Source organism: Pyrus communis, chromosome 8 (assembly GCF_963583255.1).
Source record: "Pyrus communis chromosome 8, drPyrComm1.1, whole genome shotgun sequence".
Lineage (NCBI taxonomy): Eukaryota > Viridiplantae > Streptophyta > Magnoliopsida > Rosales > Rosaceae > Pyrus > Pyrus communis.
In genome coordinates, this window is record NC_084810.1 from 1,571,218 (window position 1) to 1,598,857 (window position 27,640).

The following is a 27,640-nucleotide window of genomic DNA, read 5'->3' on the forward strand; positions in this document are numbered from 1 at the left end:
GTAGGAATGATCGGAGAAGGCGCCAACAATCTGAAGAGAATCACCTTCAATAACAACATTTTGAAAACCATTTACTGCTGCCCTAAGGGCACCATCCCTAACAGCCAAAGCCATTTGGCAGGACTAAATGAATATAAGACAGTACATGACAAATTGGTGGGGGAGAGAGTGTCAGCCAGCTCGAGACCAAACCGATGTGGGTGGCGGGTCAGATGATCTCGGAAGGGCGCCAATGGGTGAACATATCCAGGAGCACCGAGCATAATGACAATCCCTGAAAATATGAAGGGCGAATTCCGCCTTGGAGTTGCAGAGCACATGCGATAGTTCAATTGCAATCCGTTGCTTTGCAAGTTTGAGTCTCGTAGGAAGGAAGATCTCTACAGAGTCGCCATGTGAACAGACGGACCTTCGGTGGAACTTGGCCTTCCAGATGACATTCCAGAGTTTCGAAAGGGGCCTTAGAAGAAGTAAGTTTCTGGCAATGTGGTAAGAAAACATAACCGAGAAGGAGCCTTGAGGGTCACGGAGAGAGGGGTGTGAGGCTTCGAGATAATACTCTAAGGGGCGTTTGTTGCGCCAGACTATCTCGGACTGGATTAGCTTCAAGGACTAAGCTGGACTGGCTTAGACTAGACTAAACTGGACTAACTTAGTGAAGCGTTTGGTGCAGTATTGGACTAAGAAGCTGAATAATAACAAATTCTAATATTATATTATTTAATATTAAATTATTAATATTTTATTATGATCTTATCTTTTTCTCCATCTTTTCCTACCATTTTCGTCCCACTCTCTTCCTCTTCTCTCATCGTCCCTCCCTCTCTGTGACATCCCGTCCCGGAGATATCGGAAACGTGCATAGGAAATGACCCTTTTACCCCTAGCTGGTTTTCGTATTATTGTTTTTGGTTGTTTTGTGGGGTGTTGGCAAGCTTAGGGTCACACACACACACTGTCTCACTGTCTCTCTCTGTCTCTCTCTCTCTCTATGAGTTCCCCGAGCCCCATTCCCTTTCTTCCTCTTTGAAAACGTACGGACAAACTCCAAAACCCCTCAAATCGTAGCAGATCGAGGAAACCAAGGGTGCAGTTGTGATCGTGAGGTCGAGGGGAGCACGAATATACCATTTTCAGGTAAGAACTTCGACGTTTTCACGTCGATATCGCCATGTCCGTTTTAGTTACTGTTCATGCAAGATTAATTTAGTGAGTTTTTGGACATTTGAAGCTTATAGTTGTGTTTGTGAGGTTCCCAGGAGCTTGGGAGTAGCTCGTTAGGTGAATTTGGACGTCAGGATCGTTGGATGTGGAGTTGGCCGAGTTTTGAAGATTTGGACAGGTATAATCTCGTAATTTTAGGCCTTAAAACCTGTTGGGACAAGTTCTACTAGCTCTAGGGTTGATTTTGGTGCAAGAAACGTGGAAAAAGGTGGAAAAACGAGCGAGAAATCGTGAGTTGCAGGTTTTCCGGCGACGGTGCCGGCGACGGCGACGGCGCCGGCGTCGGGGACTGATTGGAGAAGGAGACGGAATATTCCGTCAGAGTTGACGAAATATTCCTGACGCCGTTAACGGCATCAGTTAGGTTTAACGGAATATTCCATCAGTTTAACGGAATATTCCTGACGGCGTCTGTTGACACCGTCAGTGTGCATGGCACGTGGCCGTGCGTGGGGGCGCGTAGGTCCGTGCCTTGGCCGGCGCGTGGGGGCGCGTGCGGCGGAGGAAAATTATTTTTAAAAAATGGTTGTGATCCTGAGGTTGTGTAGAGCACGTTGGTATATTCATTTGTCCATTTTGAGCAATGTATGAGAAGTTATTACGAGAAGTTGGTTATGTGCTTTAAAGTTAACGTTTTTATAGTTGTTTCGCATTTAGGTGACACGTACCCCGAGGACGAGCGTGCACACGCGAGGCAGGGGGGCTACGACCCTTCTACATACCAGTGAGTGGGCTTTTGTTTTCCGTATATACCTATATACATTTATATTCCCAGAAATTGATCAAAAAGGGTTATTTACATTATGCCATGCACTTTATTATTATCGTTTACGCATCATTGCATGCATTATTAATGGCATACATATACATATGCATATTGGGTGATGTGGACGCACAGGTAAGTGCTAGGTAAGTGATATTCATATTTACATTCAGCAGTAGTTTGAGATGCTTAGAGAGCTCATAACCTGCACCCCCGGTGTTAGTGCTCCCGCCCAGAGTAGGGCACAGTCCTTCACGTGATGTTCACCTCCCGCACCACACGCTCAGCTTGGATCCAAGTTAGGTGCATAGGCCTGTCGTACAGACCACATTAGGTGGTTCCGACTCGTAGGTGACTCGCGATTATTCGCATAGCCTTCACGTGATCGTAGCATTAAAGCGTATATATATGTTACACCCAGGCCTGTCGTACAGACCACCTTGAGTGGTTCCGACTCGTGGGCAGGTTCAGTTATAGAGTTGAGATTTGAGCTCTAGATGCAACCGTACAGGTCACGTTAGGTGACTCCGGCTGCCAGATGTTATGATGTTGATATGATTTATACCTGGGCACTTACATTCATTATGAGGTTTCAACATGGCATATCTTGAGCATGATTGGCATACCCTTGAGCATGTTTGGCATGTTTATACATACGTTTATACGTTTATTTTCTGGGAAGTATACAGGTTTTACGGCGAGGGGTTAGAATGTATTTTGCTAAATGGTTTTCAAAGAGCTTTGTTTTTGCCCACTCACGCTTTTGTTTTGCGCCCCTCCAGGTTCTAGTTGCTTAGCCATTGCGGTGGTTTCCCTTGAGGGCTTTCCGGCGTTTCTGACAGACACTCCCCATTGTAGGGTCGCCTTCGGGCGTACTACTGTTGTCGTTTTTGTTTGGACTGTTTTAGACCTGCTCTGAAATTGTATCTCACTTACTAACACTTGTTTTAGTACTTTGTATGCTAGTTTTTAATTATTAGTACCTTTTATTACTACTTTATTAGCTTCCGCACGTGCACATGGCTACGTCACCTTCGTGTGACGGCCAGCACGCTCCGATCTTGGTCGGGGTGTGTCACTCTCCCTCTTTTTTTCCTCTCAGACCTCTCAATTCATGTCTCTTTCTCATTCCTGGTCAAACTTCTTATTGATTCCAGCCTCTATTTCTCTGTTCTCCCTCCCTCTCTAGCTATGCGTTGTTCGAACGGAACCTCACGGCTCCAATATTCCCAACGAGTTGCAAGTTTCCCGATGTGTTTTCCAGCTAACCCTCGTTAAATTGGATGAAGTTAGCATCGCCAAAAAATTCATCACCATCCCTGGACCGAGATCTTAGCTTTGCATGCTCGAATCTGTCATGGATTTGAAGAAGCCCAAACAGGCCTAGACTTCCAGGCCATTTTCCAGCCACATTCGACCACATTTTGGCCTCGATTCAGGTAAAATCGTAATCTTGTCACTCCCAGCTTCAATTTGGTATATTTTATATGAAAGTTGGTTGTGAAATGGATCTAAAAGAGAGTCGGAAAGTTAATGATTGATCTAGGTGACCAGAGATGACGAGGAGTCTGTTGGAAGTGGTCGTTGAGCATGAAGAGGACGAGAAAGAGAAGATAGTCTTAGCTAGTCCCATGGTTATTGAGGGGTCTCGCTAAGACCTCTTAGTGAAGGGTTTTGTCTATGCTAGTCCCCTTTAGTCTCATTAATGTTAGTCCCAGCATGGAACAAACACGGTATTGGACTAATAGCTAGTCCAGTCCAGTCCAGTCCGACTTAGTGAGGGCAAACAAACGCCCCCTAAGCCTGTTTTGCTAAGAGTGCCAGAATGTAGGCGTATAGGTTGCGGAAACCCAAACCACCTTTCGACTTAGGAGAACTTGTCCCGAGAGAGCCAATGTATCCGTCTCTCACCCTCACTCCCATTCCACCAAAAATGGGCTACCAATCGATTTAGGTTGTCATAGAAACACTTAGGGAGCATGAAGCAACTCATAATATATAGAGAAATTTTCTGTGAAAATTAGCCAGTCCCCGCACCATTTGAGCAACAAATCAACGGCTTTAATCTTTGTGTTATGTTGACTTTTTCACATCAAGAAATAAATGGGATAAAATAAAACAAAATAAAATTGCAAGTGTATCGCCTTTTTAGAAGAGCGATGTTAAATAGTTAGGGGTCAAGGAGAGAAGAATTCTTACAATTGAACTTGCTTTATGAAACACAATTGTGATAAAGTGTTATCTGTCTGCAAAGTGTATTAATTTTTATGTTGGTGAACATTTTTATTTTTATTTTATTTTTATTTTTTTGTTACAATGCAAAGTGTAATATTATTGTATAAACAATATGAACAAAATATAAAGATAAAAAACTAATGATCTTTTTGTAATCTCTTATGCTATTCCTAAACATCAAACAAATTGACTGTTCATCATAAATAGTTTACTTGTTACTAAATTCGTCGATTGGTTTGACAGTAATTGATGGCTAAATAATATCCAACATATTGATTTTTTTTACATATATCATCTTATATCCGTATAAAAATATGTTGATCATAAATAGAAGAAGCAAAAAAAAATGGAAGAACAAGTGAGTTTCCTTTAGAAGAGACCACCATTATCTACGTAGAAATGTCGCGAGAAATATTTCATTGTGATCAGAACACGAGTGATACATCGTGTTTTTATAAAAATTGTGGGAAATTTTATTTTTTAATATATTAACTTTTTAACACACATATTCTACAATTTATAGTGACATGTGATGTACCACTTTATATACTAATCACACTGAAAAATCTCTCATTGCACGCAAAGCGCTAGATGGTGATGGTGACGTGGGTTAATGACAACGCGAGTTGATTAACGATCACGTAGGTCGGCAAGTGCCGCAGCCGCTTTCATGTCTTCCGAGTCAGAAAAAAACAAACTATAAAAAAACACCTTCAAAAGTTCATTGTCTTCCACTTTTGTCATTCTCTCTCTCTCTCTCTCTCCTCTCTCAGATTGTGAAGCCCTGCAAATTCACCCACGAGAAACGAAACCCTAGATTCCCCATCACTTTCCTGAGAAAATCTTCAGGAAAAGATTGAATCTTTCTCTGTCCAAAAGTCTCAAATCTCTCATTTCCGCATCCAATTTTATCCGAATTCCACATTTCTCATTAAACCCTAGATCCCAAATCCAAGTAATTCAATTGGGTGATGGGTAGGGTTCTCATAGAAACCTCCAGGCCCTCGTCGTCTTCGTCTTCCCCAGCCTCTTCGCCGCCTCCAACCACCACCGCGTCGACGTCGATCACCGAGACCGTCAACGGGACCCACCATTTCAGGATCAACGGCTATTCGCTGTCCAAGGGGATTGGGATTGGGAAGTACATAGCGTCCGATACGTTTAATGTGGGTGGGTTTTCGTGGGCCATCTATTTCTACCCGGACGGCAAGAGCGTTGAGGACAATGCCGCCTACGTTTCGCTGTTCATCGCGCTTGCGAGCGAAGGAACCGATGTGAGAGCGCTGTTCGAATTGACGCTTTTGGATCAGAGCGGGAACGAGAGGCACAAGGTGCATAGCCATTTCGGGAGGACATTGGATAGCGGTCCGTACACGCTCAAGTATCGCGGAAGCATGTGGTGGGTTTGCCCAATTTTCGAGTTCTTGGTTTCTTGTTTATTTGTGGGAATCTTGCTTTTCTGAGTTCTTTCTTTTGTGATGAAACTGTATTGCTTTATGCTAGTTGGTAACTTTGGTTTTCCATGTTTATTTTCTGAAAAAAACAAAAAAGAATCGTGCTTCAATTGTTCTCGGTTGGCTCTGATAGTTACAGTCGATGTGAATATATCGAAAAACGGCTATTTTGATTAAGAAATGTGAAGCAATCAGTTGACGTGAGGGTTGAAAAGTTTTTGTTAATCATGTTAATGCTCCATTTGTTGTTTAAAGTAACTGCCAGGGAGTGTGATTGGTTACTTCTTTTGATGCCGTGAATGTATTAGATAGCAATGTAATGTGAAAAGAATATAATGGTCGCAAATCTGTCCAATAGTATCAATCATGTCGTGTGTTGTTCACGGATCTAGCTTAATTTTAGCTCTCTGTATTATTTATGATAATTCATTTTTATAACAGTTTACGTGTAGCACCAATTTAATGGTTTCTTTGGCTGCTGCAGGGGTTACAAACGTTTTTTCAAAAGAACTTCTCTCGAGACATCAGACTACCTTAAAGATGATTGCCTATCAGTTAACTGTATGGTTGGTGTTGTGAAGTCACATACACAGGGACCAAAAATTTACTCTATACCAATTCCACCATCCAGCATGGGCCATCAGTTTGGCAAGCTACTGGAAACCGGAAAGGGAACTGATATTAGTTTTGAAGTTGACGAGGAGATTTTCTCTGCTCACAAGTTGGTACTAGCAGCTCGATCACCTGTATTCTGGGCCCAACTATTTGGTCCTATGAAAGATCAGAACACTCGTTGCATAAAAGTTGAGGACATAGAGGCTCCAATTTTCAAGGTTTGTTGCATTTCTTCTTTTCTTTGGTTACTGAAGCTGATAAATGTTTGCACTTAGCGTTATAAGTTGGTTACCATATTTATTTGGTATCCATGAGTATGATCTCATGTGCTGCAATATCGCTAGCGGATTGCATGATTGATGTCAGTAATCTGTATTGCATTGCAGTAATGATTTGTTTTTTTCGGTATTAAGTGGTATAAGTGGCCTAGCAAGTAGTAAGATTCAGTTTTTCATGGGGTTTATTATGCTTTACATGTAGTGCTTATCCTCCTTCATTAGAAATGTAAGATAGGTTGACGATGTGGTTTTCTTCTCTAATTTTGTCTTTCTTGTGATGTCATGTGAAATTAGAGAATTGGTGAATCATAACCATCCTCTTGGGACCATTTTCATGTATATTTTATTTGCACTCTCCCTTTAAGTTTTCTTTACCCACCCAGTGTCTGAAAGACTAATACCACATATACAACTAGTTTCAAGCATATCCTTAGCCACTCATTAATTTTGTCCTTCTGCAGGCGTTGCTTCATTTTATATACTGGGACTCACTGCCTGACATAGAAGAGCTTACTGGAATTAACTCCAATGGGGTTTCCACTTTGATGGCCCAGCATCTGCTTGCAGCAGCAGATCGATATGGCTTAGACAGGCTCAGGTTGATATGTGAGGCAAATCTCTGCCAGGATGTCGCCATAAACAATGTGGCAACGACAATAGCTTTGGCAGAACAACATCACTGCTCCCAGCTGAAACCTGTGTGTCTCAGATTCATTGCAGCTCCCGGGAATCTATTAGGTAACCCATTCCTCTATGAAGCTTTGTTTTACAATACTATGAAAACAAAATTTTTGTACGTAATTTGCAAAGGAAAACTGTTATCATCACGAATTCCAGATGTGATTGTCCATGATGATTATGGATGATAAATTTGGTTATATGGAAGACAATTTCGTATTACTTCTGATGTCATTTTGGTCCTTGTGTAGTCTTTGTTTAATCAATGGGTTCTGAATCGAAATGCTATGTAACTCACTAAACGATACGTAATTCTTTTTGTTGCAGGTGTGATGCAAACAGATGGTTACAAACACTTAAAGGAAAGCTGCCCATCCGTTCTGACTGAACTCCTGGAATACGTAGCTAGTGTTAATGAGCATTCTGCATCCTTAGGCAGGCACGGAAATGATCTCGATGGCAGTGACATCCATGGCAGGCGGGTGAAGCAAAGGCTATAGTCAAGTGAACTTTCTAAACGTTTTCTCCGTAGACAATGGACAAGAAGAAAGAACGAATTGAAAAGAAACAAAAAAATTGTGAGGAGAGATGATTTCTAGGTTTAGAAATAACTGCTAGTGTTTTTAGCCTTGCGTAATACAAAAAGCTGTTGATGTCCACGTAGGCCTGTAACGTGAAAGTTGGAGTACTTATTGTACTGATTGATAAAATGAAAAATTCAATTCTTTGCTTTGTAAGTCTCCCTTTCTCTCTCTAAGTTGTAGAAAAAATTCATTTCTCTCTCATTTGAACTTCCATGCAACAAGATGCCACAATACTGTGGCAACATTTCTAGCCAAACACATACTGCCACGTGAGAAACTAAAAGTACACGTCATTGCGGCATGTCCTGAGTTTGATCAGGCTGAAATGACTCTGTGCGTCTTCTCTACTTTCAGAAAGGTAAATTGATGTGGCAAAACCATCAGCTGGTCCATTTTTGAACGAAAAAAAACAAATACACAGAGAATTCCAAGAGTCTTAACATGGATGTAAAATCACACAATTTCATTGATAAAATTTATGATGCAACAAAAAAGAATGAATGCTGGCCAATTTTTGTTCAAGTAAAAATCTAAAACACAGCAGATATTAACAAGAAGAATGTCAATATTAATCTCCCAATTGTAAAAGTGGAAGCTGAAGAAAGATTATGAGCACCAATTGTATCTACTCCTCCTGTCTTCTCATTCCCCACTTTGATGCTTGATGAGCAGTTGTAATCGGCCCAACCAATCGTCTGATTCTCCAGATCATAAATCACCAGCTTGTTCGACAGCACCAAATCTCCCAGAAGCGTCATGGAGTCTCCGCCTTTCGATTTCATCCCGCTGCTCTGCCAGCCGGAACACCACACATCTTCCGTCAGCTGGAACAGATAGTCATGGGGATAAACCGTCAGGGAAGCCGAATTCTTGAAGTGGAACATCACCAATGGAAATCCCTCGTCTATATTGCTGGAAAATTGGAAGCATGAGAACTGATCGTCAACTATGTGCAAGTTCAAGTCAGGCTGCTTGGCTAAAACCTTCTTCATCACCGGGTCGAAAACCTCTTGGGGTAGATAGGCCAGGGTTGTTCCGCTGTCGATGATCGTCTCTTGGTTTGACCCCGTGCCGAAAACATCCGAGGCAAGCCGCAGGACATCGCCTCCTACCTCAATTGCCTCCAATACAACATTGTAATGGGCCTGATTTGGCACCAACGGAGTTGTGTTGTTCACTTGGGGCTCCACAACTTCGCCAATGGCGAAAATCCCACCTCCGCGGACATTGTCCAAACAATGTGCAAATTGTTTCTTCACCTTCCCGGAAGCAGCCAGCTGGGAAAACACGGACGAATTTGACTGCCCGAATCCGAGAATCCCATCAAGCGCCTCGGCAGTCTTTCCCAGCTGCCCGGACTGCTTATCTCCGCAACCAAACACAACACTGCCATTAGTCCCCTTATCAAATTGAATAGTGTCCTGCACAAAGTATCCGGCCGTCTCACTTCCGTCGCCATATGTCACGTCGTATTGGCAGAGCAAGTCCGGCTGGCATCCCGGCAGCCGACCGTTGTATTTCGACGTGCAAAATTCCTGATCACAAGTAACAGCACTATAAGTCGATGAGCTTTTCGGATCATACAATGTGAGCTTCACGCCAATGTCACTTTTCTTGGGACAGTTTGTGCAGCCTACGCAATTGACCCACAGGATATCACTCCCCGTATCCACCTGGACATAATAGTCCTTCGACGGCGACCCAATCCCGAGCTTGGCGAAGTATAGTCCGGTTTCAGACGGATGGCCATTGCCGCCGAGCTGCAGATCCACCGCAGAAGCAGAGCCGGTGAGAATCCGGCCGTGGCGGCGGGAATCGTGGGCTTTGAGCTCGCTCAACGACCGCCCGTCACGGCCCTTGAACTTGTGGCTAACGGAGAACACCAAGTTTGCCGACGCATCGGAAAACAATGTGGAGAGAATCAGAAAACAACCCAGAACGGCGGCTCTTGAATTTTTGTGAAGATCCATCTGAAATTAAAGAAAGCAGAAATCTTTGGGATCGGAATCGAAATTGAAAACAACCCAAAGACTCAATTTTTGGATTTTGGATTGGCGGTCCCGAAATTTGAAGCTTCTAAGATCTGGATTATTAGGACCCACCAGGGAAAGGAGCTGGTTCTTTTGGGAGAAAACCCGGATTCGAAAACGATTCCTGGATTGGATTCTGGGGATTTAGAGAGGTGGGTTTTGTGGGGAATTCATTGGCGAGTTGGGTGGAGAAAGAACAAGGAGGTCGGCGAGGTAGGAGGGAAAGGCATGTGTAGAGAGAGAGAGAGAGAGGAGAGGAATGGAAGAAGAAAGACGAAGTAAAACCGCAAAGCAAGACGGCAAAGAGACGTCAGAAGACTTGGACCGAGAGAGTTGCGCGTTTTCTTGAAGGTTGGCTTAACACTAATTATTAATTAAACACTAATTAGGAACGAGTTCATCTCGACTTTGAACTCCAATTTTAATTACTTAATCGACAAGTTAAAATTGACAATAAGCCAATAAAAAATAGAGATAACTACCAAGTCAAGATCATAATATATACAGAGTAGTTGTTCTATACACCAGTTCGTCTTTAACCATTCTTAGTACAAGTATGGTTTGGAAAAAAATAAAATTGTAAACTACAAGTCTTATACAATAACACTACACTTTGAGAGCTCCATTGGATGAAAAAAAAAAAAAAAATTCTTATATATTTAGTTGTCATGCTTTAATTGATCTTTAGCTGCCCGTTATCGAGTTAGTTGAGTTTTTCTATAAGCTATTGATTTAAAAGTTTTTTTTTTTAAATGTTATCAACTAATTACTGGACTATTGATATTAAAATATCTAAATTAAAAACTTACACTCTTTTCTCAAATGATTAGAAAAATAAAATAAAATAACAATTTGTTTCGCTGTATTTTATAATATGACGTGAAACATTTTAATTGCCAATTTGATATTTCTTGGCCAGTGCATGGGAGTTTAATACAAACTCTCTCTCTTATTCTTGTTGGTCATTAGCTACTTTCTTCGGATATTTTTTTGGCCGGCAACGCTGTTTGATTTGGACCGGCTCCTAAAATTTGAAAGTTTTAGGCGAGCCTTCAAAGTTGGACTTTGTAATAAAAACAATGTTTGACTACTCAAAGTTTAGTAAGAACTCAAACTCAAAACTCTTCATGTTCGAATCATAGAGTTTTGTGCTTATGATTAAAATCGTTCATATTATAAATCACACTATAAAGATTATCTCTGTAAAAAATGAATTAAAACCAAGTTCGTTTTGTTAATCTATTTTAGAAAATACATAAACGGTTCGTAATGCTTTTACCAATTCTGTTAATTTGTACAGTTCGATGATTAAACGACCTTAGTTTTAATTGATTTTTTACAGAATGAATATTTATAGAGTGATTTATAATATAAACAGTTCTAATTATAAAAACGGAATTCTATAAATCTGACAACGAATAATTTTGAGTAGAAACTCCTACTATTTCTTTAAGTAGACAAGTATTGTTCATATAATTAAATTTTGGTGTTTATTTGGGAATGCGGACAAAAGGCCAAAAGGTTTAGTTGTTTAGGGTTTAGTGGTTGATATATTGGGGAGTGCAACAGAAAACATAAAACAAGTTTCTTTTTCAAGTCAGTAAGAATATGTTTGAGTCGCTTAACGTTTCACCTTTCACGTACAAAATATGGTAGTTGTTTTTTTCCTTACAAATGTTCGACTCTGTCATTCAGCTCAATAGTCTATTATATTTAAACAAAAACTCAAAGTCTATGAACTTCTTATTCGACTAAAGAATTGGAAGCCCCCTTGGAATAGGACCCTAAAAGAGCCACTATTCCGGCTACCCTCAGGACTGATCTTATACTTGATGTCAAAAGGAGTTGATAAAGTTGACCAAAAATCCATATGAATTCACAAAAGAGAATATTTGCATCTAAAAAGCAAGGAGATGATGAATCCAATGGAAGATGTGAATCTAATAAGCATGTTTATTATGTAGAGGTCTTGTCTATGCATTCAACTAGACAAACTTCCAAAGCTTGTAACTATATATGGGTTTCTAATTATGTAATTGTTTTGAGGATTGATATATTATCAAAACTTAGACGTGACTACTTGAACATGCGAGGTACGGAAAAACTTTAACCGACCCATAGTATAGTCAAGTCGATCTTTATCATCTCCTTTCCATTTATCAGATTGTTGGAAAAGTGATTTAGATGGATGTTTTGGTAGAGGATAGGACTGAAAATTATTGTCAGTGCCAATTTTATAGATACAAAAATCAAATTAAAGAATTTTCTTTTTAAATTATTCAAAAGAATTCTAACAGTTTTTTTATATTATTGTGTTATTGTGAAAAATCACTAAAAAAATGTCTGACAGCTCACGTGGTAATAAAAACTCGCCGTCTTTAGTCCTAACAAAATGTACCCTCAAAACAATTAAACACCTTTGAAAAGAGTGAGAGTTTAGGACTTAATTGCGTAAAAAAAGTTTACCAAAAAATTGGTGTGGAACGGGTTATTTATAGGAGCTAGGGCCGGCAGTGAGGGATTTCATGTTATGTGCAACATTTAATTGGCCAAAGTATGTCATCTATTAAATGAAGTAGGAAATTTTCCAAAGATATTAAGTAATAATATCTTGAAATTATCTCGTAGAATCTTTGATTGGATTTGATCCTGATTCCTTGCTCGAAGGAATATACAAGTCTTTGATAAGGAAAGCTTAAAAATATGAATTAGATATCAATTCTATCTTTAATTCCCCTGTCTTATCTCCCTGCCATGGGCAGAGAAGCTTGCAGCTCAAGTCATATGGGTCTCGACAACTTAGTGAAGGGCATTATTGTTAGCCTGACAAGTCCAAAATTTTCTAAATTATTTTTGGCTCTACAAATGCCTCCACCGAATATATATGATGCGCGGATGTGCATGAGGTGTAGAAAATACTCAATTCGCACTCAGTCAAGTGTGTATTTTCCCCTTTGTTGTTATAAATAGGAGTACTCTCGGACAGCTTCAGTTTATCTACACAGTACCATGAAAAATGAATCTTATGTACAAACTTCTCAATGATCACTATACTTCCGTAATATTTGCTTCAAAGTGTTATTTCGTCAACAAATTATTAAGGGTTTATCCATACACCCATTTTACCCCTCACACATTCTCTTAATTTTTGATCATCGGATTAAATGAATTGAAGAAGATCAAAGAATTATATTAACAAATGGTGTGTGGAAGGTAAAAATGAGTGTGTGAATAGCACCGACCATTATTAATTTGAACGTACAAATATTTTATTCCCTTAGAATCATGTCTAAACATGCGATCATGATTCTAAATTAGCATATTCATAACATATCTGGGACTACATATGTCCAAAAATAAAACCAAGCACGAGAAGTAGCAAGTTAGCGACAATAACACTGCAACCACCTTACATTATCGTGCAAGCACTGCTAGTGTTATCGTCGCTGAAATAATGGATCATGGAGTTACCAACCGGGGGATCCTTTGGCCGATGATAATAAGGATACATATGTGGCGGGGGCGGCGGCGGACGTGGCATCGGAAACATATTCGAGCGATAATCATAACCGTACTCTTGTGGTTGCATTGGCGGCGGCGGACGTGGCATCAGAACCATATTCGAGCGATAATCATAACCGTACCCATGTGGTTGCATTGGCGGCGGCAATTGCAATACCGGTGGTGGACCTGGCGGTGGCCTCCCATGCATCATCCCTGGTGCCCAATGGTTTTGAAGGCCATATGGCCTCGGAGGTCCAAATTCTGGTCTTGGCTTGGGAAAATAGTCCTTGGCGTGGGGTGAAAGAATTGGACCATTCATTTTGTGCTTACTACTTTTATGTGCCCTATGATCATCGTGGCATTCATCAGTATCATCATCATCTGAATCTGAATGTGATTTTGATTTCGAATCGTGGTGATCAATCTTTTTGGCGTCGTTGGCTTCGTGTTTGTGATGATTTTGAGTTTTCTTCAATTCTTGTGCTTGCTTTTTCTTTTTGGCACCGCGAGGGTCCTTCTTGTAAGACACAAGCTCCGTCATTATCTTAAGCTTGGAAATCGTCACTAAGATTGTGGCCGGATCCACCGTACCAGAAACTGCTACCATCCCTTTTTCATAATCTATGGTGATGGAATTTACTCCTGCATACAAAACCAACGCACCCAAAAATTGGCTGTTAAAATTCAGAAACAAACTAATACCATAAGAACAAACAGAACCAATTACAAAGTTATAATCAAATCGTTTTGTAGTTTAATTTTTGTTAAGAATTTTTAACCGGTTTTATCTGTGCGGATATTCCTAATTTGATGATCAACTGCAAGAGGGAAGTAAAAAACAGATTTTGTACCGTTAAGTTTCTGCAATTTCTTCTTGATTTTGTGAGCACATCCTTTGCAACATGTAATAGCCGTCTTTGTTTTTATGAACTTGGGAGGCCACAGCTTAGTGAAGTGGGGTCGCCATAGCTTGGAACCCCCTAAACAACATGTGCTCACCTTCAAAATACAAGTCTGCAAGAACAATATGCTAGATTTAACATTCCAGATTAATCAATATGATCAATGTAAAATGACTAATTAGTAATGATATAATCGTAAAATTAAAGAGGAGGTAGCTATATATACATACAGGACCATCGTCATGGTGGTTTTCCATTGCAAAAGCAGAGTCTTTTAAGAGAGTTTGAAACCCTAGCTAGCTAATAGTAAAAAGTAGGGCTGATTAGTCGGCAAAAACTTGATAGTTGGTAAGGACTGATCAAGAAAATGGATTTTGGTGAACAGTAGAAGATGATATTTATATAATAACTTGATTACAAATTAAGCAAGTATTGATCATGATCTCCACTAATTACAACTTTTTTTAAATTAGCATATTTTTTGCTATTTTTTTTTCATCATGTAAATATCGTATGCCACACAGATGTGTGTATATGTGAAATGCGAGAGAAATTTTCATGAAACAACCACAAAATATGACATGCATGTGATTTGTCTTTTCACAACCACAAAATATGACATGTGATTTGTATTCTAGCGTTTTAAGAAGCATTTCTCTTAAAATGGGTGCTTAAGAATCAATTGCAAACAAAGAAACTAGAATAATCCAATTGCAAATGCCAAATTGTTTTTCTTTTTATTTTTTTTAATTATTATTATTAAGGGAAGGGAAGAGGATTCGAAATTATTACAATAATTTAGGAAAAAGGTTTCGCACCCAACACCTTATCCACTAGGATATTGGACCACATGCAAATGTCAAATTGTTTTAATTATTTCATAATGTGTGTAAGGAAATATAATTTGGATCTTATATTTAAGAAATCAATTACTAGGACGAAATCTTTTGAGATTTTACCTAGTTTAGCTGAAATTTATATCTTGGATTAATCGAATTGATAGGGATCAGATGCATGTATAGCAGCGACATTATACTTGAAATTCTTGTGTTATATGCCCATAGTTTATACGTTTCTACATATTGATCAGTATTCTACTGATCTTCCAGAGCATTATACACCTAACATCTTGCACACTTGTGCAGATTAGCATGATAAAATAAGGAAATTAAAGGTCGCAGAAAATAAATGGTAGCTAGAAATGCACTTTTCTTTTTATTGCAGATGTATATATAGCTCAGTTGGTCAGTTGGTAGAGCATTGCGCTTTTAACCTAATGGTTTGATTAATCTACAAGTTCACAACAAACTGTTATCTTCCCTTTAGAACAGTCGTTTTCACGATACGTACCCGAAGTTTCAAAACATTAGTAATAAAACCGAGCAGATACGAATACCATGCAACGAATACACAATTATAAAAAGTTCGTTAATGAACTTGTACCGCTAAAATTCTTCAAATTTCAAGGAGTGGCAAAGATACATACGGGACCAATATCAGGAGAATGGTTCTCCATTGATGAATTGTACTCGGCAGCATCGCCATGGTGGTAGTATTGATCATGGACAAGTGCAAGAGAAGTAGTTCTGTTGGGAGGACCATCATCGTTCCCTTGCTGCAAGATTGCGTTTGACATGCGTAGTTCACAAACCCTAGCTAGCTTATAGCTTAGAACCTTTTGCTCATCAATAATTAGTTAGTCGTATAAATTACAGTTAACTAAGGTTCTTCGAAGAAAGTAAATTTGAATTGTCATTTTAAGATTTTATATATACGTGCATGGAATATTTTGTAAATCAAGTAAATATGTCGATCGATATTTGACAATCTTGTGACCTTTTGGGTATGTTAATTAACATTAAATTTAAATTTGAAACTCTTTCACTCTTTTTTCAAGATACAATGTAATTCGGGATAGAGATTTAGGTTTAGCAAACAATGAGCCAATCATAATTTAGTACCAACCAAGCTAGTCATCCATGAGAATCGAACTCAAACCCTAATACTAGGGGCATAACTCTTTCTTTAGACAATCTTATGATTTAACCCCGCACATGCATGACACACGTAGTGGTGACAAAACAACTTATTGGGTTGTTGATTGGTACTCATTAGATAGTTTGATTTTACGTTACACTATCATCACTACTATCAATTTCACCTCTATATTATGGTAATATCAATTAAATGAGTCCTAATGCATACCCATAAACAATCCAATTGATTATTGCCACTTCTAGCCACATGTAGGATTCATTATAATTAACCATCAAATCCTTTTCGAGATTTTGCCTATGTTTGTAATTAATTGAATCGTTAAATGGATAGGGACAAAATATATTAATACTTTCAAGGAAAAGTACTTATTTTAGGAAAGAAAACTCGGCTTAATTCTAAAATCTTGAATTCCCACCACTTAAAATTTAGGAACTCTATGCATAATCAAATCAGGATTTTGAGCTTCCTTCCCTCTTAAGCCCCAATTTCAATTAATCCAAGTGCAAAAAAAGGTAACCCTAATTACCGCCATATCTTATTATTTTTGAATAAATATTTTCCTTTGAATTGCTCTTGAGAATGCAGTTAATTGCGTTACATCCAAAACATATAAATTCTACCACACATAACTTTATATTCCCTATAAATTAAACGACATATCCTTTAAGTAGTACGTAGCTATCCAAAACATATCTTCATCCCGAATTATCATCATTTTACTTACAGAGATTTGAAGCCACTCCAATATGGAACAACATGGAGCAACCTTTCCGGTATGTATTTCTTCTCTCTTTCTCTTAATAATAATACATGACCGCCGCTCGCACAGGTGCTTCCCTCTAGGCGAACACTTCCCTAGCTACGGAATCCTTGCTAAAAGGCTGCTTGTATACATATCTATACTCTTTATAATCATTTTGCTCTTAATCATCTCATGTTTCTATCTATTAATTTTCCTGCAGATTTGTACTATAAAAATGAAATATCTCCGATGTTGCGCTAAGTGTCCACTAAAAGTGAAAGAAAAGTTGCAGAAACTAGACGGTAAATATTCTATGTTTTAACATTCTGTGTGAGTATATATATATATATATATTTTTTTTCTTCGAAGTGAATTGCACACAACCCTTCTTTTTTCATTTGAAAGTCTCGTTTGTTTTTATCTTCGAATTGAATAAATAAAAAAGAAATCAATCAACAGAATTAAACAAGGGTTTGCATTTTTCAGAACGAGGAAAAATGTGTACAGCAATCATTTTCCATTTCTTTATCCTCGTTTATATATCAGTTTATAATTTTGTTTTTTTTTTTTCCACATATTATTTATCTTTAGGAGTGGAAGATATAAACGTAGATCCAGAACAAGGGTTGCTAAGAGTTCAAGGTAAAATAGACCCTATGGTTCTCACAAGGGCAGTCCAAACTATGGACAAAAAGGCAGAACTTTGGTCCTTTCAGAAACAACCCTTCCCAGGTAATATTGGTAAATCTTCTAAGTACAACTTCCAAATTGGAAATGAGTGTTCATGCGATGGCGATTGTGACGATCATGAAAGCAGCTCTGATGATGAAAGCCCTAGTAGCAGTAAAGTTATACCCAAGAAGCAATATGGTATTCTCAGGTGGATCAAAAAGGACAAGACGAAGAAGAATGGTAATAATAAGGCAACTTCTAGCACGGCCATGCCTATGCCTGTGCCTCGGCCGAGACCTGGACTTCGCCCGCCTATGGCTCCACCCATGGGCATTCCAGCCAATAGGAACTTTTATGGCCCTCCAAGGCCCAGTTATCGGCCACTAAACCCATACTATCAACCTGTGGCGTACCATAGGCCATCACCGCCACCATATAGTTACTACGGACAAATGCAGCAGCCGCCCTATTCATATTTCCGGTCAAGGTCCCCGCCGAAAGTTAACCCTATCGTCCACTACACCAGTTATGCGGACAACTATCGTTATCCATGAGCCCTCGCATTGTGTATATTAATTGAACATGCCTAGCCCCAAAATTTTCAATGTTGCTATGTTAAATTATGTATACATGCATGAACTTCTGAGATTATCTTGTCTATCTTTGTTAGACGATATATCTTGTTAATTTCTCTTAAATTGGGATTCCAGTTATTGTTATTTCAATAGTCTTGATTCATTCTCTTTCAAGAGTAAATTACGTACTCACAATACAATAGTATATAATATAATTTTTGTGCAAATTTTTTTTCAATGATACGTAACATTGAGTAGTACATAAAATAAATCGCTGAGTTTTATAAAATAATAGCACTGAAGCATTAAATCCACACCCATCTTTGTGATAAGAAAATCACTTTGAAAATGTAACTTTGTCATTAGAAAATGAGAAAAAAATAACTCAACTATGACCTACGACTGAAAAGTAGTAGGAATCGTGTGAAGAAAACTTAGAAAAGTGACTTTTGCACATTGTTTTTCTTTAGATATACATATATGTTTCCATGTAAATGTAATGAATAATTGAAGAATCAAATAACAAAACATGGTACCATCGGGGTACTAGTGTATTTTCACATAACAAAGGAGAGGAAACTTGCAGGGTGATTTCCTTCCTCGTTTGTACTCCTCGTCCCTTGCGGATCACCTACAATTTCTGCGCAATTTCTCACACCGCAATTTTCGCGCCAATCTTGGGGCTCCGTAGGTGTTTCGCAGAGAACAGCTCCGGGATCCATGAATTTCGAACCAGACTTTCCAAAAACCAAATATACAAGGTTCAATCACTCTCTCGATCTGTGTGAAATTTGTGAGCTTTATGGCATTTTCTTTCTCACGTTTCCACAAGGACTTGCTTGGTTGCTGAGAAATTGAACGTAAATTGTGTTTTGGTCGGCTATTTATGAACTTTCCGCATGTTACGGATGTTCTCCTTGTTACAAGCAGTACAGGCAAAAGGAACATCTTTTCGAGCACACCACGGGCTCATTCCACTCAGTTCATCAGCTGAGATGTGGAGGGCGTAAAAAGCACTTCATGTCTTTTCATTCACTGAGGGAACATCTCTCGCTGGTGAGATTTAAATCCATCGTCATTTGTATTGATCAGATCATTGCGTACTCGTTTTCATTCGTCTATAAGATTGCTTGTTGTTTGATTTCTTTTCCATGGTTCCTATGATTTAGGCTCACCAGCAAAAGAATTTTGCAAGACGATTTTCACTGAACAAGGTTGTCATCTATGTCTAAAGCTTTTTGATAGCGCTACTCCTCCGAGCGAGCATAGAAACATGTTTTGCATATCTGCACCTGCCCTTATGGTACGTTGATTAGTTGAACATCAAGCATCAAGTATAAAACTGGGACACTTCTATCATCTTCCATACTCCGAATGTTTGCATTTCGACCCATTAAACATACTCTTAGCTGCAATTGTAGATAGATGTCTGCATACGTTACTTATATTTTCAAGTTGAACTGTTGCGGGGAATGACAATGATGCCGTGTGCAGAATCTAAATCTGATATAAGCTTGAGCAACGAAGATCACGTCGGAGACGGTCTTGGTGCAGTAGCTCTGGATTGTGAAATGGTTTGGGGTGGAAGTGATGGATCACTTGATTTCTTTCAAGAACTTTTTGAATAGCCTCTAATGCGTTGAATGTTTATATTCCAGATATGAAGTTACTGGGTAAACGGAAGAGCATCTTAGAAACGCCATCGACACGCTGGTGCCAACAAACCCCAATGGATGAACTCCCCAAAAACTATTTCCCGCCACCCAACCACAAGAGTCCCACCTTATCCACCCACCCGACACCAAGCTTATATGGAGAGTGTTATGTAAGACTAAACTTATCAAAAACAGTAGTTAAAAGATTAAGCTTATAAACCACAAATTTATACAAGTATTAATATACAATTTAATAAACACAATGACAACTAACTCGTAAAAGAAGTAGAAGAAGAAGCCAAAGCAGACTTCTAAATAGTGCACATTCTCATCTCTTGCAAAACCAAAATTACTCAAACTAACAATAGGTTCAATATTGAGCGTATATTTTGTGAAAGTAGTGGTCACTATTTATACTAGATCAATTCTAATTTATTCTCCTATTAGAATAAGAGTAATGTTATTCATACCATATTTTTACACCACATTTCTATACCACCTTAGGTGACATCTGATGTGGACAACCACATCATTTGAAAAATTTGCAAAACCCAAGGAAATGAAGGAGAAAGACTCCTCGTATACCACAATCATCATTTAATTAATTAGTTTTTCTTAATTATTAGTTTATTAAATAATGAACTAAATTTAAAAATCTGATTAATGTAAATGATGTGGCTGTCCACATCAAATGTCACCTAAGGTGGTATGAAAATGTGGTACAAAAATATGGTATAAATAGCATTACTCTTAGAATTATGATAGTTTTAAGCTTTCTAGCAAGACATTTCTATTTTAATTGAAACGCTACAACCGGCTATAATATTTAGTTTTCTACTCATATTCTAACATGTTCAATTGAATTGGGTCGTGCAAGCACCGGTGGTGGTTAGTTCAAGCTCCAAGTAGAGCTTGCCGATGAGAAAGGGGAAAAACCGACTCCGCATATATAAGAGTAAATTGTAGTAATGGTTCCTCAACTTTAATCAAATTGGAGCAATTGTCCCTCAACTAAAAATTCATTACCATTGATCCCTCAACTCATTAAAATGTATAGCTATGGTCATTTTCGTCAACTTCGTTAGAATTTGTCAAAATAAGTTATGTTGGAAGAAAGATTGCTAGAACTGGGGTCCCTCAACTCATTAAAACGTGTAGCTATGGTCATTTTCGTCAATTTCGTCAGAATTTTGTCAAAATGAGTTATGTTGGAAGAATTATTGCTACAATTGGGTTTGAGTTGAGAGATCATTACTCCAATTGGTTTAAAGTTGAGGGATCATTTCTCCAATTGGATTAAAGTTGAGGAACCAATGATAATGAATTTTTAATCGAGTGACCATAACTCCACGTTTTAATGAGTTGAGGGACCAATCGTAATTGATTTTTAGTTAATGGACCATTGCTCCAATTGAGTTAAAATTAAGGGATCGCTGATACAATTTACTCCATATGTAATGCAACTTTTTTTTTTTTTTTTTTTGTAATTTATTTTATATTTATTAATTTAAGCTTCGAAAATTAGAGAAACAAATCAAAAGTGTGGTTTCTTTTTTTTGTTTTTATTTTCAATGATAGTGAATATTCATTAAACAAAGCATGAAACGAACACATTATAGCGCTAAAAAAGACTGACATAAAGAAAGAGATGTCACTTATGCAAACAAAGCATGTTTAATGATTTCATTGCAGCAAATACAAAATAGTACACAATTGGAAAAAAAAACATAAACAAGCTTTCACCTAAAAAGAGGTCCAAATGTGGCTAGTAAAGAAACCCTAGCCTAGGTGATGGATAACCTGCCACAGTTTTCCGGAAAATAATAACAGTTGACAACCCACACCATCAATTCCGCACCACAAAAAATACTTTTTCATCCCTACATCTTGCCATATACAGACTATTAAAAGACCCAAGTAATAAACAAAGCTAAACCCCAAACATACACCATCAAAATACCCCAAATAAAACTGAAAATTATCACCAATTAACCTTCAAACCGAAAGGAGCAGCCAAACCTCACATCTATATCCACTGCATATGGAATCCAGCAATGTTGTTAATATGGTATCAGAGCCGTGCTTGCTTGCGCAATGGTACTGGTTTAGTGTTTCCGCTGCTTCGATTGGTAAGAAGGTGGTATTGTTTCTGGTCTTTGTATCTAGAAATGCGTTCTGTGTGTCAAAAACCCTAAAGAATTTAGTGTTCTTTCTTCTGAAATTTAGTTTGAATTGAAGTGATTTGAGTTGATTGAAGGCCGATGCCGTAATTTTCTGGTTAATCGAAGAGTTATATGTTGATTTGATGAAAGGCCGATGCCAAATTTGTTGCGAATTTTAGTTTCTTGAAGTAATTGAAGTGATTCAAGGCCAATTGTCATTGTTGAAGTATATATGTGATTCTTGCTTCTCTGTGAGTGTATAGTGATTGTTTTGCTAGTTGGAAATCAGATCTGCAATTCTTGTTCATCTGGAGTTATTCACCGACTCAATTTGCATCTGGGTATTTTTTTTTCTCGCATCGACATAGTTTGATTTCTTCTGCTGTTTTCATACTATGGCAAATCAAGTGCGGATTGAAAGTTTGCTGGGTATGCTCACTATTAAATTGAATGATGATAATTTCATTAAATGGAGCTACCAATTTGGATCAGTTCTTCGTGGTTATGATTTCTTTGATCATTTTACTGGTGATTCTGTGTGCCCTCCCAAGTTTGTTATTACTTCTGAATTAGGAGTTACCAATGAGATCAATGCTGCTTATAAAGAATGGGTTAAGATTGATATGGCGTTGTTAAGTTTGTTACTTGCTACCCTCAGTGATGATGCTATAGAATATGTGGTAGGATGTAAGACCTCTCATGAGGCATGGACTGCTTTACAGGATAGATATATGTCTGTGTCTAAAGCTAGTGTAAATCATCTCAAAGCAGAGTTACATACAATGCAGAAAGGGGGCGATACTATTGATAAATATCTGTTGAGGTTAAAGACTATTAAAGATCAATTACAGGCTGCTGGAGAGAAAGTATCAGACAATGATCTCATCATTGCTGCACTCACTGGTTTACCTTCTGATTATGATATGATCCGGACTGTCATTTTGGCTCAAGACTCAACAATTACACTTAAAGAGTTTCGGGCTCAATTAATTGGTGCAGAGAAGACAATTGAAACCAGAATGCAGTCTTTGGTACAAAGTATGTCTGCCATGTATGTCAATGCTCAAGCTTCTAATGTTCATACTGGGGGGGGGTCTTCCAATCAGTACCCTGCCTCTTCCAATTCATCAGGTAGTGCTTCTAATGTACAATTTTCTCCGGTTGTTGGTTCTGGTTATTCTGGAAGTTCATCATCTGGTCCAGGTTATCCTGGTAATCAATTTCAGTCAAGTGACTACTCAGGCAATAATATGTCTGGCAGATCATTCAATGGTAACAATTATCGGCCAAGAGGAAATAGAGGATATAGGCAGAAATTTAATGGCTCGAGATCTGGCAATTCTTGGCATCAGTGGTTAGGAAATACATTCAATAGGTTTGAGCCTATTCCTGAGTGTCAGATTTGCTCGAGAAAGGGTCATGTAGCAGTTACTTGTCGTTTAAGGAATGATAATGGTATAAATGTGCACGAATGTCAAATCTGTGGCAAACGGGGTCATATTGCCTTGAATTGTAGGCATCGGAGCAATTATGCCTATCAAGGTGCTCAGCCATCTCCTTCCTTATCTGGCAATGTTGCTTATCAAGGGGTTTCTATGTCTCCTCGTGGTGTTGATATGGGCATGGTTCCTCCTCCGTCCCAGTTTGTCAACCATAATCAATTTCCCCAGTTTTTGAATGTTCATCAATCTCCTTCATTCATTTCTCCATCTGTGCCATCCTCTTCTGCTGGTTTTCCAACTATGAATGCTCAAGCTTCTGCAGCTACTTCAAATGGAGACTCTTGGATTCTTGATACTGGGGCTTCTCATCACATGACTCCAGATTTAACAGTTCTTGATCATTCTACACCATATGAATGCACTGAGAAGATAATCGTTGGTAATGGTGAAGGTTTGGATGTACAACATATTGGTCATGGCACTCTACCGTCTTCATCTCATATTTTACATCTTAAGAATGTTTTACATGTGCCAATGTTAAATGTTAATCTTTTATCTGTTAAGCAACTATGCAGAGACAATCATAGTTGGTTCATATGCGATGACATTCGATTTTTTGTACAGGACAAGGCAACAGGGGCCATCCTCCATCAAGGCCAGAGTAGCACTAATGAGTTGTTCAGAGTCCCTGTGCATATTTTTCCAACACTGTTCCATAAAGGTGCAATTTCTTCTGCCTATTTGGGACATAAAGTGCAATCTTCTTTGTGGCATCAGCGATGTGGTCATCCTTCAAATGCCATCTTAGTCACTATGCTTAGGAACTCCAATGTAGTTTGTTCTTCTGATCCCATTAGTACAGTTTGTTCCCATTGTCTTGCAAGAAAGATGAGTAGACTTCCATTTTCTGATAGGGTTGATACAGTAGATATACCTTTTCATAAGATTCATAGTGATGTATGGGGGCCTTCTCCAGTTGTTTCAGTTGAGGGGTTTCGCTATTATGTGTCGTTTATAGATGAAGCTACTCGATTTGTATGGATTTTTCCTATAATGAATAAATCAGAGGTTTTCAGTTCATTTGTCAAATTTTGTGCTTATGTTGAGAACCAATTTCAGTCCAGGATTAAACTTTTCCAATCTGATGGTGGTGGAGAGTTTCTCAACAATGCATTTAAGGAATTTTTGGCTACGCATGGTATTTTACATCAGATTTCATGTCCATACACACCTCAGTAGAATGGTATTGCTGAGAGGAAGCATAGATATCTGTTTGAGACAGCAATAACATTGTTATCTGTTGCTAAGTTACCACATAAGTTTTGGTCATATGCTGTAGCACATGCTGCATTTCTGATTAATAGGATGCCTTGCAAGACTCTTCATATGGATTCCCCTTTTGGAAAATTGTTTGGCAGGCAACCTGACCTGGTTCATTTAAAGGTTTTTGGTTCTGCAATCTATCCATACCTCAGACCATATAATACTACTAAACTGCAATCCAGATCCACTCAGTGTGTTTTCTTGGGATATCCTCAAGGGTATAAAGGTGCTTTTTGTTATAATATGTTCACTGGGAAAGTTCTTATTTCTCGCCATGTTTATCATGATGAGACTGTGTTTCCTTACAAGAATGATGTCACTGCAGCTGCTGGAACTATTACTTCTTCTGGTTCCACTGGTCAGATGAAACCTATTCTTGTTCAGTTGTCGATTCCAATGGCACAGGTTGTTCATGATGGTCATCCTCCAGATTTTTAGACTGTTTCAGCTTCACAACCTCTCAGATCTGTTTCTTCAGGTTCTTTGGAAAATGCACAGGACTCTGTCTCCCCTGCTACTCTGTCCAGTCCTCCTTCTCTGTTGCCTGTCCTTCAACCACAACAGTCTCACGTGGAGTTCCCTACTATTACCTCACCCACTTCTTCTTTGACAGAGCATGTGTCTATATCCCAAGATATTCAAACCAGATTGAGAACAGGTGCCATTACCAGAAAGGATTATTCTGCTTTGACTGCTATATTTCCAGAAGTGACATCCTTGACTCTTGAAGATAATGCTCATTTCTCAGGAGGTTTCACGTTTATTGCTGACATTGTGGATGTTTCTAAACCATCCAGTTTTAAACAAGCCTCTCATATCCCTCAATGGCAGTTGGCCATGCAAGAAGAGTTTGATGCTCTTCAATCCCAAGGCACGTGGACTCTTGTTCCTAACTCTTGTGAGAAAAATGTGATTGGAAGCAAGTGGGTGTATAAAATTAAAAGAACTAGTGATAGATCTATATCCCGTTATAAAGCTCGGCTGGTGGCTCAAGGTTTTAACCAAGAAAAGGGGCTGGATTATACAGAAACTTTTAGTCCAGTTGTTCGTCATACTACAGTGCGTTTAGTTTTAGCATTGGCTGCAACCCATCACTGGGAACTTCGACAACTCGATGTGAAGAATGCATTTCTTCATGGAGACTTGCAGGAAGAAGTCTATATGAAGCAACCTCAAGGTTTTGTTCATCCTCACTTTCCTACGCATGTTTGCAAATTGGTTAAGTCTCTTTATGGCTTAAAGCAAGCTCCCCGAGCTTGGAATGATAAAATTACTAGTTATCTGCAAGCAATTGGTTTTGAAGCCTCTATGTCTGATTCTAGCTTATTTGTTCACACTGTTGGGACTGATGTTGTTATTCTGCTACTGTACGTTGACGACATTATCATTACAGGGTCTAATTCTCAAATGATTCAGTCTGTGATCACAACTCTTAATGCCGCTTTTGATCTGAAGGATATGGGACGATTGTCTTATTTCCTTGGGCTTCAGATTACCTATAAATCTAATGGTGATCTGTTTATTAATCAAGCCAAATACACTAAAGATTTGATTCACAAGGCTGGAATGGATGACTGTAAACCATGCTCCATACCCTGCAAGCCTCATAATCAAGTGTTGTCCACTGAAGGTATCTTATTATCAGATCCTACCTTATATCGCAGCTTGGTTGGTGCCTTACAATATCTCACCTTTACCCGTCCTGATATTGCATTTGCTATGAATAATGTGTGTCAATATATGAATGATCCCACTGACATTCATCTTGCTATGGTTAAACGAATAATCCGATTTCTCCAAGGTACTCTTCAATGTGGCTTAACATATATTTCTGGAGGTTCACTTACAGTCACTGCCTATAGTGATTCCGATTGGGCCGCTGATTTGAACACTCGACGATCTATCACTGGGTATGTTGTTTATCTTGGGCAGAATCCTGTTTCCTGGCAATCTAAGAAACAGTCCTCAGTTTCCCGTAGTTCCACGGAGGCTGAATATCGTGCCCTCGCCAATACCACTGCTGATATTGCTTGGATTCGGCTTATCCTCAAGGATTTACATGTCTTTGTGCCTTCTTCCCCAGTGCTCTATTGTGATAATCAATCAGCTATAGCATTAAGTTTAAATCCGGTTCAACACCCTCGGATTAAACACTTGGAGACAGACTTTCATTTCGTTCGTGAGCGGGTTCAAAAGGGAGATTTGTCCGTGGAGTATTTGTGTACTAAGGATCAGATTGCTGATGTGTTGACAAAGGGATTACATGGACCAGATTTTCTGCGCCATTGTTTCAATCTTAAGCTTGGGTACCCCAGCAAAGATTGAGGGGGGTATTGGATGAGTATATAGGCTAAGTAATAGTTACTACACGTGAGAAACATGTGCATGTATGGTTTACTAGATAAGATAGTATAAATAGCTTTTCCTTCTTTTATATTTCTGTATGTTGTAATATCAGAAATATTAAGTGAAAGATATAGAGAGTTTTATTTTGGCTTCTTCTTCAAGCTTCCTTTTCAGTATCTTTCTTGATTTCTATGGAATCCATCTCTGTTGTTAATAATAATCAAACCCTACCATCACATAATTTTTATCCTCCGTTCATTCTAGCTAAAACCTTAAGATGCTTTCACAGAGAAAAACAAACTCGTTTTTACTGATAGATGGTGATTTTGAAGTTGTAAATCCTCCAACTAAGGTATGAATCGATTTATACAAAAAAAAAAAAAAACATTTGATTTAATTTAATTTTTTTTAGAATTTAGGAACAAAATCAGCGTCTTTTTCATGATACTTGCATAGAA

At 38.6% G+C, this 27,640-nt stretch overlaps 3 protein-coding genes across 4 annotated transcripts; 1 reads left to right on the forward strand and 2 right to left on the reverse strand.

The window, feature by feature from the left end:
• Nucleotides 1–4,971: 4,971 nt before the first annotated feature.
• On the forward strand, nucleotides 4,972–7,971 carry LOC137742336 (BTB/POZ and MATH domain-containing protein 2-like). Of its 2 annotated transcripts, none has more exons than XM_068482179.1 (4): nucleotides 4,972–5,621; nucleotides 6,161–6,509; nucleotides 7,031–7,307; nucleotides 7,575–7,971. In XM_068482179.1, exons 1-4 carry the CDS (start codon nucleotides 5,194–5,196, stop codon nucleotides 7,745–7,747), a joined length of 1,227 nt encoding a protein of 408 aa, XP_068338280.1. In that variant the 5' UTR covers nucleotides 4,972–5,193; the 3' UTR covers nucleotides 7,748–7,971. The 2 variants fall into 2 exon arrangements, with proteins under 2 accessions (XP_068338280.1, XP_068338281.1); XM_068482180.1 differs by having other exon boundaries at nucleotides 4,972–5,618.
• Nucleotides 7,972–8,273: 302 nt separating this feature from the next.
• Nucleotides 8,274–10,171, reverse strand: LOC137742335 (aspartic proteinase 36-like). The gene has a single exon (XM_068482177.1). It carries the CDS (start codon nucleotides 9,799–9,801, stop codon nucleotides 8,362–8,364), a length of 1,440 nt encoding a protein of 479 aa, XP_068338278.1. The 5' UTR covers nucleotides 9,802–10,171; the 3' UTR covers nucleotides 8,274–8,361.
• Nucleotides 10,172–13,270: 3,099 nt separating this feature from the next.
• LOC137741806 (heavy metal-associated isoprenylated plant protein 42-like) lies at nucleotides 13,271–15,903 on the reverse strand. Its single transcript, XM_068481525.1, has 3 exons — nucleotides 15,754–15,903; nucleotides 14,365–14,395; nucleotides 13,271–14,007 (listed from the first exon to the last, which is right to left on the reverse strand). The coding sequence occupies exons 1-3, from the start codon at nucleotides 15,901–15,903 to the stop codon at nucleotides 13,271–13,273; spliced, it is 918 nt and encodes a 305-aa protein (XP_068337626.1).
• Between the last annotated feature and the right edge of the window lie 11,737 nt (nucleotides 15,904–27,640).

Bases quoted from the DNA above. Each gene is read 5' to 3' on its own strand.
- LOC137742336 (XM_068482179.1), top strand. From the start codon at position 5,194: ATGGGTAGGGTTCTCATAGAAACCTCCAGGCCCTCGTCGTCTTCGTCT. The intron at 5,622-6,160 runs GTGGGTTTGCCC...TGGCTGCTGCAG, and splicing joins AAGTATCGCGGAAGCATGTG to GGGTTACAAACGTTTTTTCA. The intron at 6,510-7,030 runs GTTTGTTGCATT...GTCCTTCTGCAG, and splicing joins TAGAGGCTCCAATTTTCAAG to GCGTTGCTTCATTTTATATA.
- LOC137742335 (XM_068482177.1), bottom strand. From the start codon at position 9,801: ATGGATCTTCACAAAAATTCAAGAGCCGCCGTTCTGGGTTGTTTTCTG.
- LOC137741806 (XM_068481525.1), bottom strand. From the start codon at position 15,903: ATGTCAAACGCAATCTTGCAGCAAGGGAACGATGATGGTCCTCCCAAC. The intron at 14,396-15,753 runs GTATGTATCTTT...TGTTAAATCTAG, and splicing joins ATTCTCCTGATATTGGTCCC to CATATTGTTCTTGCAGACTT. The intron at 14,008-14,364 runs GTGAGCACATGT...TTTTGTATGCAG, and splicing joins TGCAGACTTGTATTTTGAAG to GAGTAAATTCCATCACCATA.